The sequence below is a fragment of the Pogona vitticeps genome, chromosome 6 (genome assembly GCF_051106095.1).
Source record: "Pogona vitticeps strain Pit_001003342236 chromosome 6, PviZW2.1, whole genome shotgun sequence".
In the NCBI taxonomy this organism is placed as follows: domain Eukaryota; kingdom Metazoa; phylum Chordata; class Lepidosauria; order Squamata; family Agamidae; genus Pogona; species Pogona vitticeps.
In genome coordinates, this window is record NC_135788.1 from 117,445,868 (window position 1) to 117,459,469 (window position 13,602).

A 13,602-nucleotide genomic window follows, 5' to 3' on the forward strand; every position below is an offset into this window, starting at 1 on the left:
AAAGCACAGAGCCTTTGGTAACCCAGATGGAAATTTATTGCACAGAACAGGAGGGCCAACACTGAGAAGGCCCGATTTCTTCCTGTCACCATTTTAACTTCACTTTGTCATCACACTCATTGCTGTGGTTTGGGAGGAGCATGTAAATTGCAAGCTGTATTCTGGGGGGATATGTTGTCATAACTACTGAGGTCCTAAATCTTTTTGGGGCTTTATAGGTCAGCACCATAGGAAATCATCATTATCATCTTCTTCTTTGAATTGCAGAGCTTTAAGGCACCCTGTATATCATCAAGCAAGCCCTTGTTAAAGAGGCGCATTAGAGAATTGAACACCTCACCTCTGGTCTGTTCTTTGCACCAGAGGTCAAAAAGTGTAAGCGGAGAAAATGGATCTTCATCTTTTCTGGTATGAAAAGTATGAAACTGGGCCCATGTACAGTCCATTATCATGGTTTAGCAATGCTCAGGGACTCAAACCGCATTTTCTGTGAATGAAGCAAAGGAAAGAGAGACCTGCCTCTCACAATTATAATGGTGACAACACGCCCTAAAACTCCCAATGACTTCACATGGTGGTTTCATAACCTAGTAAGAACTAGTGAGAGTGAGCAACCCTAGATCTAGTACATCATCTCAATGAGAAATATGTTTGTATGCTAGGAAAGTTTTTTTTTCCATTTCATTCTTTTTTCCACCTTCTAAGCTGCTCCTTGGTGTTCAACTCAGGCCTCAAGAGAATAATGTAAACCTTGGGAGCAAAGATGCAGATCAAGAGACCCGCACTGGAGGCTACAATAGTGAAGATCTCCACAGCAACCATGTGTTTCCCCTTTGTGCTCAAATAGGTGGGAACAAAGGACACCCAAACACTGCAGAAGACCACCATGCTGAAGGTGATGAACTTGGCCTCATTAAAACTGTCTGGCAGTTTCCTGGCTAGGAAGGCCAACGTGAAACACACAAGGGACAAAAAGCCCAAATAGCTCAGGACAAGGTAAAACATGACAACAGAGCCTCCATTGCATAATTCAATAATCTCTTCAGTCAACGATTGCATGTCAAATGCTGGGAATGGCGGAGATATTCCTAACCACAGTGCACAAATTCCTGCTTGACCCAAGGAGCAGGAGAGAACAATGGAGTTTGCTGTCCTTCTTCCCAGCCATTTCTTCATGTTGGATCCTGGTTTGGTGGCCATGAAAGCCACAACCACGGTGATGGTTTTAGCCAACACACAAGAAATGGCCACTGTAAAGATGATGCCAAAGGCCGGCTGTTGGAGGAGGCAGCTCAGCTTTCCAGGTCGTCCAAGAAAGAGCAAAGACGAGAGGAAGCAGAGGAGGAGAGAGATGAGGAGAGTGTAGGTGAGGTCCCGGTTGTTGGCTTTGACAATGGAGGAGTTCTTGTGCTTTATAAAAGTTCCTAAGACCCAGGCTGTGATCAGGGAAAAAGAGAGAGCAACCAAGGCTAAACTCAACCCTAAAGGCTCTTCATAAGACAAAAAGATGACACGTTTGGGCAGGCATCCATTATTGTTCTCTTTTGGATACTCGTCTTCTGGACATTTGAAACAGTCATCCATGTCTGAAAAACATAAACAGAAGAAAAGATCATCGAGAGTAAAGATAATGTAAAATAAAATGGGCAATGGGAGGCAGGGGAAGACAAGAGGATCTGGCGTGCTCTGGTCCATGGGGTCACGAAGCGTCGGACACAACTTAACAGCTAAACAACAACAAAATAATGTGACATTGAAATATTCAGGTGTGAGATGATCCTTCTCACAGTGCTATTTATCTCCCAAGGACATATGCCTGCTTTATTCAAATAAGCTAAAGTTAATAATTTAAATATTTTAGGAACTTTGAAATTCCCTGATTTATGATATACCTGATTTTTAGAATCCCATTGCTCAGTTATGATAAATTTGTGTAATTCAGTTAATTCAGTAAGGCTGTCTTAAAGCTAATTCATAGGGTAATCCTACTAATCCACTAAAGACTACAGGTACTGTAATATAGGGATGCTACGCATAGAGGTCTTAGGAGTCCTTGATGGAGCTGACCTCTACTAGAGCAGAACTGCCTCTGATGGTCAAATGATTTTTTCATTTTTTTTCTTTGAAGTAGCTCCAGCTTGTGACAGGACTTAATGAGGTTTATTCTTTCTTTTTTTATTATTATTCTTGTCATAATATTCTGTTTTTCTTTATTTTGCTAAACCACACAGAGCATGGCAACATTAAGAAGGTAGTATAGAAACTGAAGGAAGGAAGGAAGGAAGGAAGGAAGGAAGGAAGGAAGGAAGGAAGGAAGGAAGGAAGGAAGGAAGGAAGGAAGGAAGGCTCCATGAAGACAAATACTACAGCCAAGGGAACAGTTCACTACTTCAGGTGAAATGAAAAGAAAACTGGATCACCTACCTGTCTGGTTTGAAATCCTTCCTGCTGGGCATAGAACACAATCATAACAACAAAACTTTTCTCCTTCCCTCCTCTGCTTCTGAAATCCAGGATGGCAGTACTCATTGCAAATTGAAATGGGAGGCACCTGGTCATAAAAAGGACAGAGTTGAGAATGGTCATTATAAGAGATTGTGTAATATTCCTCCTAGTCAAATAACCTACAGAAACCAGGTTGGCCAACTGGGGTCTTTTGAATCAATCTTCTCTGGATCCCTTCATAAATCTCCAAGATTCAAGCCATGCACAATAAATGTTCAGTTCTATGGGGGGGGGAGGTAAAAATACCATTATTCTTAAATTGGGAACAGGTTTATATGGGAAGTCAACACTTAATCTAGTTTTAGAAAGTGGTCGGTAACTTTCATAGAATCATAGAATTGTGAAGTTGGAAGGGTCCTATAAGGCCATCAATTTCAACCCCCTGTTTGAGGCAGGACTACATATCAAAAGATATCTGCCAGGTGCTTACAACTAGCTATTAGTAGCAGTATTATCATTAATTAAATTAATAAACGGCAAACATTTTGTTATCACTTCAACAGGGATTTCCTGGCTACTCCTGTGTACTCTTCCTTGGTGGTGACCTGACATTCTTTCCACTTTTTATACAAGTCCTTTTTTTTCCCCAGGTCCTCTGAGCTGCTTGCAGCCTCCCATCTTTTTCCTTGTTGGCATTGTTTCTGCTTCTGCTCCTTGGATTTCTTTTTCCAGAACTTCCCACCCTTCTTAGGATCTCCTGCCGTGGCAACTTACTTAACCCTTATTCTCAGATAATGAAAGAAAGGCTTTATTTTAAATCCAGCGTCTATCTGTGGTTAAACTCTGCTTTGGCTTACTTTGAAATCAAGGCTTCTAGTAGAATATAATCACTCTCGAACAGAGTTCCCCTTATTGCCCCTTCCTCCATTATGTCATCTCTATTGGTTAGAATCAAGTCAAAAATAATGTAGATAGTTCTCGGTTTCTTCCTCTATTTTAATAGGAGAAATGTGCCAGCCACAGAAGACAGGAATTTCTTCATTCACCTACATCAGTGGTTCTTAACCTTTCTTACTCGGATGCTTTCAAACTGCAACTCCCAGAAACCCCAGTCAGGACAGCTGGTGGTGAAGGCTTCTGGGAGTTGCAGTCCAAAACTCCTGAGTAACCCAAGGTTAAGAACCAGTGACCTACATGATCTCCTTAGGGAAGGATCCTCCACAACCCATACCTGGTTAAAGCCTCGGTGCCACGCAATTCTATCCCAATCAATCACAACTTCTTCGCCTTCAAGAGCACCGGGAACCACCCTTCCAATTTTCACTTGATGGAAAGAGTTATTGGGGAATATGACCACGTTCATGATGTCAAATCCACCTCCTATTTTCCCTTTCTCATTAAAAGACACTGTTTCTCCCTCTGAGTTGTTAAATGACGACCTTTGCAGGAACGGGTGAAGCTAGTTGAAGGAAAAAGAAAAAAATGGGATAGAAAGACAAGCAGACACTGAAACTAGCAGAGAAAGCAAAATATTTTCTAGACATGTGTGGTCAACATCCAATTGAATATTTACAGGAACCTGAAATTCCAGCTGAGTAAGTTGGCTCAAATATTTGACAAGATACCAGTCAGTTTTTTCTGGCACATCAGCAGCACCTCATCAGATCAGCACAACAGCTTTTTCTGTTGGAATATGTACATAAATCTAGAATAAGTTACTGACTCAGATTTATTTACTTATTATATTTCAACTGTTGAAACCCAGGAACCACATGAAAAAAGCAAAAGTACATTCATTCTAAACATTCTGAAATTTAATTGCATTCCATGACCTACTTCTAAAGGAAAAGTGGAACACATTTCCTAATTCCAATTTACAGGTTATCCATGAAGAAAGAGAAACCACTTCTGTGTATTCTGTACTTTGAGAAAACTGAAAAGGGTTGCCAGAAGTTGGAATTGATATGACCTCACACAAGACATACAAATATACAGTGGTTCCTCGCTAGACAGTTACACCGCATGACAGTTTTTTCACTAGACACTGACTTTTTGCAATCGCTATAGTGATTCGCAAAACAGTGACTCCTTTGGGGTAATTTTGCTGGACAATGTTTGGTCCCTGCTTCGCAAACCGATTTTTGCTAGACGACGATTTTGACAGAACCGTCTGTGCTCGCAAAACAGGTGTTTGGGGGACCTAAGCTTCGCAAGACAGCGATTTAAACAGCTGATCGACAGTTCGCAAAGTGGCTTTCCTATGGCCAATCTTCAATAGACAACGATGATTCTTCCCCACTGGAACGCATTAAACAAGTTTCAATGCATTCCACTGGGGAAATGCTTTTCGCTAGACAATGATTTCGCTAAACAGTGATTTCAGTGGAACGGATTATTATCGTCTAGCGAGGCACCACTGTAAATGAAAATGGAAAATTTAGAGAGTCCCACTGTGTGCTTATTTATTAATCTAAATATTTAGAGAGGTGTACAAATCTCACCTGCCAAGGCTGAAGATGGTCAAGAACAACATCTGGATTCTCAATCATGGTTTTCTGTCTCAATCTGGATGTGTACTTGGCATGGAAAGTATGTGCCAGGACATAGATGGCATTGTAGATACTATAGCTGTGTCCGGTCAAACGTATGTCAAAAAGAGGCTCGGGAAGACTTGACAGTTTCTCCTCTCCAGTACATTTCTCACTATCTGGAACGGTTTCTCCAAAGACGCAGTCAAAGGCTTGCTCCCAGAAATCTTTCAGGAAACCATCTCTTTCATTCCAGCCAGGTTTGATAGGCTGAACAAACTCTCCAAAATTCAAAAGATCTTTTTTGTGAATCATAAAGGCAATAGCACCTTCAAACATCTGAAGATCCCAAAACTTTTGTGATCCTGTTAATATAAAATCAAACTGAGTCGTTGTTATCCACACTTTTCTGTATTCGGAATACCTAATATTTTCCCGATCATAAAGAAATACAACTGTTCTTAGCCATACCACTGTCACAGACTCTCCGTAGACGATACATGCACTCGCTTTTTGATTAGTTAAAGGTTCATATATTTTCAGAAGGACTTCAACAACTGTTTCGTCCAAGTCATCCAAATTAGGTTGTTGTAGAATTCTTTGTACGAAAGCTGAGCATATTCCATTTTGAGAAAAGAGTAGCTCCATTGTCTGCACAAAATGCTCCCCGCTCTCATTATCTACCACAAACATCCCGACCCATATCCATCGGAAATGCTGAAGCAACCGGATTATGCCCATGTATTGATGGTCTTCGATGGGGACCATGTGGTATAAGTAAGGATGCTGAGATGTATGAATCTCCCCTAGAGCCAAAGAGCCATAAGTGAACTATAAGACAGGGAAGAAAAAAAACGATCATTGTAATAATTTGGAATTTCAGACATTTCAATAATTCTTCCAACATTTTCTCCTCTTCTTCAAAATCAATTTTATTTCTACACCTGTATTTTCTAATCTTCCTGAAAGAATAAATTTCCACTCAAAATACAAAGGGGGGAAAAGGACATACAAGAGTGTGCTGTCCTAACTATACCTGCATCTTATCCTACCTGAGGAATTTTGTAGAGACCTAAGACGTCAGCCATAAGAACAGAGGTATCGGTGCCCAGTCCACCAATGACTGCTAGGAGATTTTTCTTTCCATCACACTCATAATTGGGAACGAATCTCAGCCTTTTGGAGAGTAGGTTGAGAGTGGTCCGATAGGTCATCCACGAATTAGAATAGCTGTCACAAATGTGGAAACCAAGGGTGATGTTTGGCAAGATTTGGGGATTCTTGTTGATCTCATTGATGGCAAAGGCCATGGCCAGGGAATGCTGGTAGAATTTTGGCACCAGGCTGTCGAGACAGATACTTTAATATTGCAACAACATTTCTATAGTTTACAAACTGGCATTCTTTTTAAACTAGACTTTTCTTCCTTCATTGAAAAGACAAACCGTTGCAAATCTAGTTTGATAGGCTATTGAGTACAGTGGTGCTGAATCCTGCCTATGCTGTTATAAAAGCAGTAGTTCTAATCTGCCTTAAGGCTCTCTGCTGTACTTTGAACATGGTTCCTTTTCTTGATATTCAGTGTGCGCACATAGCTGAAATTAAATGAATCTGACAAATGAGAGGAAGAGCAATCTAAGTCTTCTTTGCAGACTTCTCTGTGAAAGGCATTTTTCCATAATCATTTTTTCTCCTATAAGAAAGCATCAACTTCTGCAGAAGGATTAAGACCTTGCCCAAAATGGCATCATCCATGGATCCACTTCCCTGGGCAAATCTTGTGAAATTGGGCAGAACTGCAAATGTTCTCAAAAAAAATAATAAGGAGAAGAAAAAGGAATGGAGGGAGAAAGGAAGGGAGGCAGGGAGAATCCTAAAATTAGAAATCTGCCCTCAAAAAGGCTTTGAGTACAACATTCACTGGGTGTTACACTGCCAAAATATCTGTGCAAAAGGTTTCACAATATCTTTAGTAAAAAAAATTCCTGCATCCCGGTGCCAATCCAATACAGATTAAAAGACTAGAGAGAACTAAAACTTCATGATGGCAAAGTGCACATCCTTTGGAATGAAATAGAATGTATGAAAACAGCTTGAACGAAAAGTGGAAGTGAAAATTTGCAAATAAAAGAGGCTACAAGAGAAGGTGTGTTTATTTGAAATGCCTAATCACAGCGATGACATGCTGTTCTGGAAAGGTAGGAAAAGTATAATATGGGAAATATTATTATTGAATAACAATGAATATATTAATACATTCTTGAGCACATACGAAGATCTATCCTAATGGTGTTCTAACACAAGCAATAGCAATACAGAAAAGCATTTTTTCGTACGCAACCAATCATTCTCAATTCAGAATGTCACTTCAGTTTTCCTTTCATTGAATTGGTGGAGGAAAATTTTTGGTTTTCTTTACTCTGATGAATCATATCAGCGACACATTTAAATGGGCAACTATTTGTACCTCTTCAGCTTCCCTAATCAACTTATTCCTCCACTTTGGATTTCAGAATTTGTTGATTATTACTAGCATCGTATTATTGCTATACATTTGTGTGCTTTGGTCTAGCTTAAAAATGGAAAGAATATGGAGAGGGTCAAATACTTACTTTACAACATCAAAAAGGTGCTGCGAAGGATGGTCTTTGAAAGAGATTCCATGGAAAGTATGAATTATCTGAGTCAGAATCCCTCCGATGAGGAGGACACCAGGCTGGTACCACTCATTAGGAACTGGGAGGGGATCCTTCACAGAACAACTCATACTCTTTCCTTCCTTGCACACAGCAGAACAGTAACTGATGTCCCAGGACTAAAAACCCACTCGTTTGGCAGCAAAGCCTCTGCTCAGACACAGACTCTCCTCTTATTAATCCAACTGACTTTGCTTAATTTGGCTGTAATAAATGATATCAAGGGACAGCAAGACCTCATCTGAAAAGGCCCTTCAACTACCAACAAATAGAAGAATTGCAAACTTTGAACAGTATCTGAGATGATCTCTGATGGATAACTGACAGAAACGAAATCAACAGAGCACTGTCAGCCTCTTCCACCCCCAATGCTCCCAGCATCAATTCCGCAGGAGGATTTTTATAATCTTTTTCTGACTTGCTTATTCATTCTCTTTCAAAATATCCTTGACATCCTCTAGTGCTTTAGACTGGTGAACAAATTATAATCATTGTAATAATCACTAAGAGAAGCATCTACGTCTCCCACATTTAGGTTCTAATAAGTTGGAGATTTGGGAATAAAACTTGCTAGATATTTTATTTTGTTTCTAAATTGGAGAGGGGGACTTGTCTACATTCCACCAGGATGAAAAGTTGTAATTCTTTTGCAAGTCTAGCTTCCATGATAAGCGACCACCAATTAAAAGTAATTGCCTGAGATAAAGTCATTGTCTTGATTTGGTAATCAAAGGCACACTGAATTCCAGTTTGAGAGAAGTGGAAGTTTATGTCACTATCCTTCCTTCTGTCCATCCATCCGTCCATCTTCCATCCAGTTATCTGTCAATCAATTAATCTTCCCTATTAATACCAATGCATGTGGAGTTCTACTGCTCTAAGAACATCTTTTAAAAACCTAGGTAAACAACAGAAGAACAAACCTTGACCAAATGTCAAAAGTTCCACACCTTCTGTTTTTAACCCAAACTGACCAAATCTGTCCTTCAAAAATGTGACTAATGACACTTCTTCCATATTTATCTCCTCCTTTTGCCCTCCAGCTCCCATATTTGGGTTAGTCTGGTTCCCCAAATCAGCACATATTTCTTTCCAACTACTGTACTACAAGATTGCCATTAAAGGGGGTCTTCTCTGCATTTACGCGCACATATTGGAATATGAGGCGGAGCATGTGTACTTCTGTCCTGATCCAGCCACTTGCAAATCCTCTTCCTTCACCTCTCCCGTCCCCTCCCCCAATCTCCATTTTCTTTGGGGGGGGGGAGGAGAAGCATCTATTCTTGGGAAATCCTGAATCGATGGACTTCCCAAATGACGTTGTGTGACACATCTGCAAATACGTAGCACAAGCTGTGCAGCTGAGGCATTTTTCCCTCTACCAGCACAAGATGCTTCTGCTTTATTCCAAACAAACTACAATTAGAGACTGTTTGATTTTGAATGGGGTTCTCCATCTCTTCTACCAACATCAAAACCCAAACAATGAATCATAGCATCTTTAAGACTATTACTATCATGACACATTTGCTTCAGGGTAAGCTTTTATGGATTATATATCATTTCTTCAGACAAAAGTGTGAAGTTGTGGCCTAGGTTGTGAAGGAACTCTGCAAACCCCATTGAGATTTGGACAACTCCTCCATGCGATGTCCTTTTTTGTGTAGCACGTGAGGTTTGCTGGGTTCTCAGTCCCACCTGCATCTTGCATGTTGATGTCTACACCGATGGGTCCAGGTACCTGAGTGGAACAAGAGGAACTCCACCTGAGGGCACAGAAATCTAGAGGTGAAGCAACTGAGGAATGTTATGAGAACAACAACTTCTGGACCCATTCTGGACTTTTTATTCTTTTCTCCTTTTTTGGAAAATGTACAGCAGATCCATTGCTCCTGTGAAATCAAAGTCACTCACCTCCTGAGGTCTTTGTTCCACACATTAATTTTGTAAAAGAAACAATAAAAAACCCAGACAGATGCATTTGTTTCATAGCTCAAAATGTCTTCGTTTTAAAATAGCACAATGAAACCAAGCATTACCGCCAAAGAGAGCAAAAAAAATCCAATGCAGATTAAAAGACTAGAGAGAAATAAAACTTCATGGTGCCAAAGTGTACATTCTATGGAATGAAACAGATAGGTGAGTATTCCAAATTTTTTGGCATCTAAAGAAAATGGAGGTTCTTTGGTCAAATGACAAAATTAAGGAGTGAAGAACTGTTATGACTGGCATATTATCATAAAGCTGTTCAGTGGCCAGTGATTAAGACAGTGCCCTCTTGTGCCAACTTTATGCTAAATAGATCCTTGTGATCATAGAATTATGAGACTAATGGAGTTGGAAAGGACCTATAAGGCCATCGAGTCCAACCCCCTGCTCAAGGCAGGAATCCAAATCAATGATCTGACAGAGGGTTGTTGAATTTTCTCTTGAAGGTCTCCATCACTGGAGTTGTCACCACATCCTGCGGTCATTGGTTCCATTGTGATATTTTAAGAGGAAGTGCTTCACAGGTGATATCACAGAAGCGAGGGAGATGAGGATCAGGAAGATGGGGTGTCTTGCTTAAAACCAGTGCCCAGTGATATCCAAATCGGCATGGGAAAACAAGAGGATTAAGGAAAAGGGACCAAGAAAAGACCCAATGAGTGCTTGAATTTGGGTTGGTTATTGTTCCTTTGGAACAACAGACATGCAAAAGCATCTATACTGATCGAGAGTCCACAGTAGTCTTCCAACATGTTAGTGTAAGAGACACAATGTCCACAGCAGTGGACATTTCCACTGATTAAATATTTCTCTATTTGAGTCTCTCATTGGTTCAACTTCAGACAGGCTTTCAAGCAGTAAGTCATCCCAGGAATGCTGCTTTTTCACTCCTTGTTTGTTTAGTCATTAAGTCCTGTCCCATTCTTTCTGACCCCTTGGACTAGAGCACACCAGGCCTTCCTGTCGTCCGCTGCCTACCGGAGGTGGGTCAAATTCATGGTTGGTGGCTTCAATGACACTATTCAACCATCTCGTTCTCTGTCGTCCCCTTCTCCTCTTGCCCTCACACTTTCCTAACATCAGGGTCTTTTCCAGGGAGTCTTCTCTTCTCATGGGATGGTCAAAGTATTGAAGCCTCAGCTTCAGGATCACCCCTTGCAGTGAGCCCTCAGGGTTGATTTCCTTTAGAATGGATAGGTTTGACCTCCTTGCAGTCCAGAGGACTCTCAGGAGTCTCCTCCAGCACCACAATTCAAAAGCATCAATTCTTTGGTGGTCAGCCTTCTTCATGGTCCAGCTCTCACTTCCATACATCATTACTGGAAAAACCATAGCTTTGACTGTGCTGACCTTTGTTGGCAAGGTGATGTCTCTGCTTTTTAAGATGCTGTCTAGGTTTCTCATCGCTTTCCTCCCAAGAAGCAAGTGTCTTTTAATTTCGTGGCTGCTGTCACTGTCTGAAAAAGACCCTGATGTTGGGAAAGTGTGATGGCAAGAGGAGAAGGAGACGACCGAGGATGAGATGGCTGGACAGTGTCTGCGAAACAACCAACATGAATTTGACACAACTCCGGGAGGCAGTAGAAGATAGGAGGGCCTGGCGTGCTCTAGTCCATGGGGTCACGAAGAGTCGGACACGACTAAACGACTAAATGACGAATGATGTCACTGTCTGCAGTGATCAAAGAGCCCAAAAAAGTATAATCTGTCACTGTTTCCGTATCTTCCCCTTCTATTTGCCAGGAGTTGATGGGGCCAGTGGCCATGATCTTAGTTTTTTTGCTGTTGACTTTCAGACCATTTTTGGTGATCTCCTCTTTCACCCTCATTAAGAGGTTTTTAAATTCCTCCTAACCTTCTGCCATCAGAGTGGTATCATCTGCATATCGGAGTTTGTTGATATTTCTTCTGGCAAACTTAATTCTGGCTTGAGATTCATCCAGTCCAGCTTTTCGCACAATGTATTCTGCTTATAAATTTAATAGGCTGGGAGACTATATACAGCCTTGTTGTACTCCTTTCCCAATTTTGAATCAATCGGTTGTTCCATATCGAGTTCTAACTGTTGCTTTCTGTCCTACATACAGTGGTGCCTCGCTAGACGATGTTAATCCATTCCATTGAAATTGCTGTCTTGTGAAAACATCATCTAGCGAAAAGTGTTTTCCCATTGGAATGCATTGAAACTAGTTTAATGCGTTCCAATGGGGAAGGATCGTCGTCGTCCAGCGAAGATCGCCCATAGGAAAGCCGCTTTGCAAACCGCCAATCAGCTGTAAAATCACTGTCTTGCGAAAATGGAAGTGCGGACTGAGCTGTCAAAATTGTTGTCTTGCAAAAAAAGGTCCGCGAAGCATGGACCAAATCATCGTCCAGTGAAATTCCCCCATAGGAAACACCGTACTGCGGGGTAATTGTCTAGCGAGGTAGACTATGTCTATCTATGGATTTCTCAGGAGATAGATAAGGTGGTCAGGCACTCCCATTTCTTTAAGAACTTGCCATAATTTGCTGTGATCCATGCAGTCAAAAGCTTTTGCTTAGTCAATGAAGCAGAAGTAGATGTTTTTATGGAACTCTCTGGCTTTCTCCATAATCCAGCGCACGTTAGCAATTTGGTCTCTTGTTACTCTGCCCCTTCGAAATCCAGCTTGTACTTCTGGTAGATCTTGGTCCACATATTGCTGAAGCCTACCTTGGAGGATTTTGAGCATAACCTTGCTAGCGTGTGAAATGAGTGCAATTTTAGGGTAGTTGGAGCATTCTTTGGCACTGCCCCTCTTTGGGATTTGGATGTAGACTGGTCTTTTCCGATCTCCTGACCACTGTTGAGTTTTCCAAACTTGCTGGCATATTGAGTGTAGCATGTTAACAGCATCATCTTTTAAGATTTTGAATTAGTTTGACTGGAATGCCATCACTTCCACTGGCCTTGTTCTTAACCATGCTTTCTGAGGCCCACTTGACTTTCCTTTCACTTCCAGGCACATCCGCAGCTGAGTGTCCTTTCGGCTTTGGCCCAACCACTCCATTAGCTCTGGAGCTACTTGTCCTTGTCCTCCGCTCTTTCTCAGTAGTACGTTGGATGCCTTCTGACCTGAGGGGCTCCTCTTCCAGCATCATATCTTTTAGCATTTTGTTTCCGTTCATGGAGATTTCTTGGCAAAAATACTGGAGTGGCTTGCCAGTTCCTGCTCCAGCTGGATCACGTTTAGTCAGATCTCTCCACTATGACCTGTCCGTTTTGGGTTTCCCTGCACGGCATAGCCCATAGCTTCTCTGAGTTACTCAATCCCCTTTGCCACAACAAGGCAGCAATCCGTGAAGGGGGCTTTTTCACTTACAGGTCTTTTAAAAGGGGAACAAAAAAATAATAGTTGCATGGGGCAAGGAGACTCTGAGCCCCCATTTCATGACACTGAGATGCAGAAGCTTTTTAGTTCACCTTTTCCCTCACATATTCCTCACTTTTGCAGATTTTGACTGTTCTGGGCCTTTGGCCCAAGTGAGACTTGATCTTGAGGGAAGCGTCAGTTGTTACAGTGGGTTAGATTACTCCTTCCAAAAGATTATAGTAAAGGTAAAGGTAAAGGTTCCCCTTGACAATTTTTGTCCAGTCATGTCCGACTCTAGGGGGCGGCGCTCATCCCGCTCTTCAAGCCATAGAGCCAGCGTTTGTCCGAAGACAATCTTTCCGTGGTCACATGGCCAGTGTGATTTAGACACGGAACGCTGTTTACCTTCCCACCGAGGTGGTCCCTATTTATCTACTTGCATTTGCATGCTTTCGAACCGCTAGGTTGGCGGGAGCTGGGACAAGCGACGGGTGCTCATTCCGTTGCGTGGATTCGATCTTACGACTGCCGGATCTTCTGACCCTGCAGCACAGGCTTCTGCGGTTTAGCCCACAGCGCCACCCTTATTGTTTTCCTTACAAGCACACC

General features: G+C 41.7%; 1 protein-coding gene across 1 annotated transcript; it reads right to left on the reverse strand.

Moving 5' to 3' along the window:
• Positions 1-13: 13 nt before the first annotated feature.
• LOC110091439 (vomeronasal type-2 receptor 26-like) lies at positions 14-5,741 on the reverse strand. Its single transcript, XM_073003026.2, has 4 exons — positions 4,947-5,741; positions 3,677-3,904; positions 2,425-2,551; positions 14-1,586 (listed from the first exon to the last, which is right to left on the reverse strand). Exons 1-4 carry the CDS (start codon positions 5,739-5,741, stop codon positions 682-684), a joined length of 2,055 nt encoding a protein of 684 aa, XP_072859127.2. The 3' UTR covers positions 14-681.
• Positions 5,742-13,602: the final 7,861 nt, after the last annotated feature.

What these genes read in the sequence shown, in the direction of transcription:
- LOC110091439 (XM_073003026.2), bottom strand. Translation starts at nt 5,741, where the DNA reads ATGGTCCCCATCGAAGACCATCAATACATGGGCATAATCCGGTTGCTT. An exon ending in ACCATCTTCAGCCTTGGCAG is followed by an intron (nt 3,905 to 4,946) that starts GTGAGATTTGTA and finishes TCCTTCAACTAG; the next exon opens with CTTCACCCGTTCCTGCAAAG. An exon ending in GGCACCGAGGCTTTAACCAG is followed by an intron (nt 2,552 to 3,676) that starts GTATGGGTTGTG and finishes TTTTATGACCAG; the next exon opens with GTGCCTCCCATTTCAATTTG.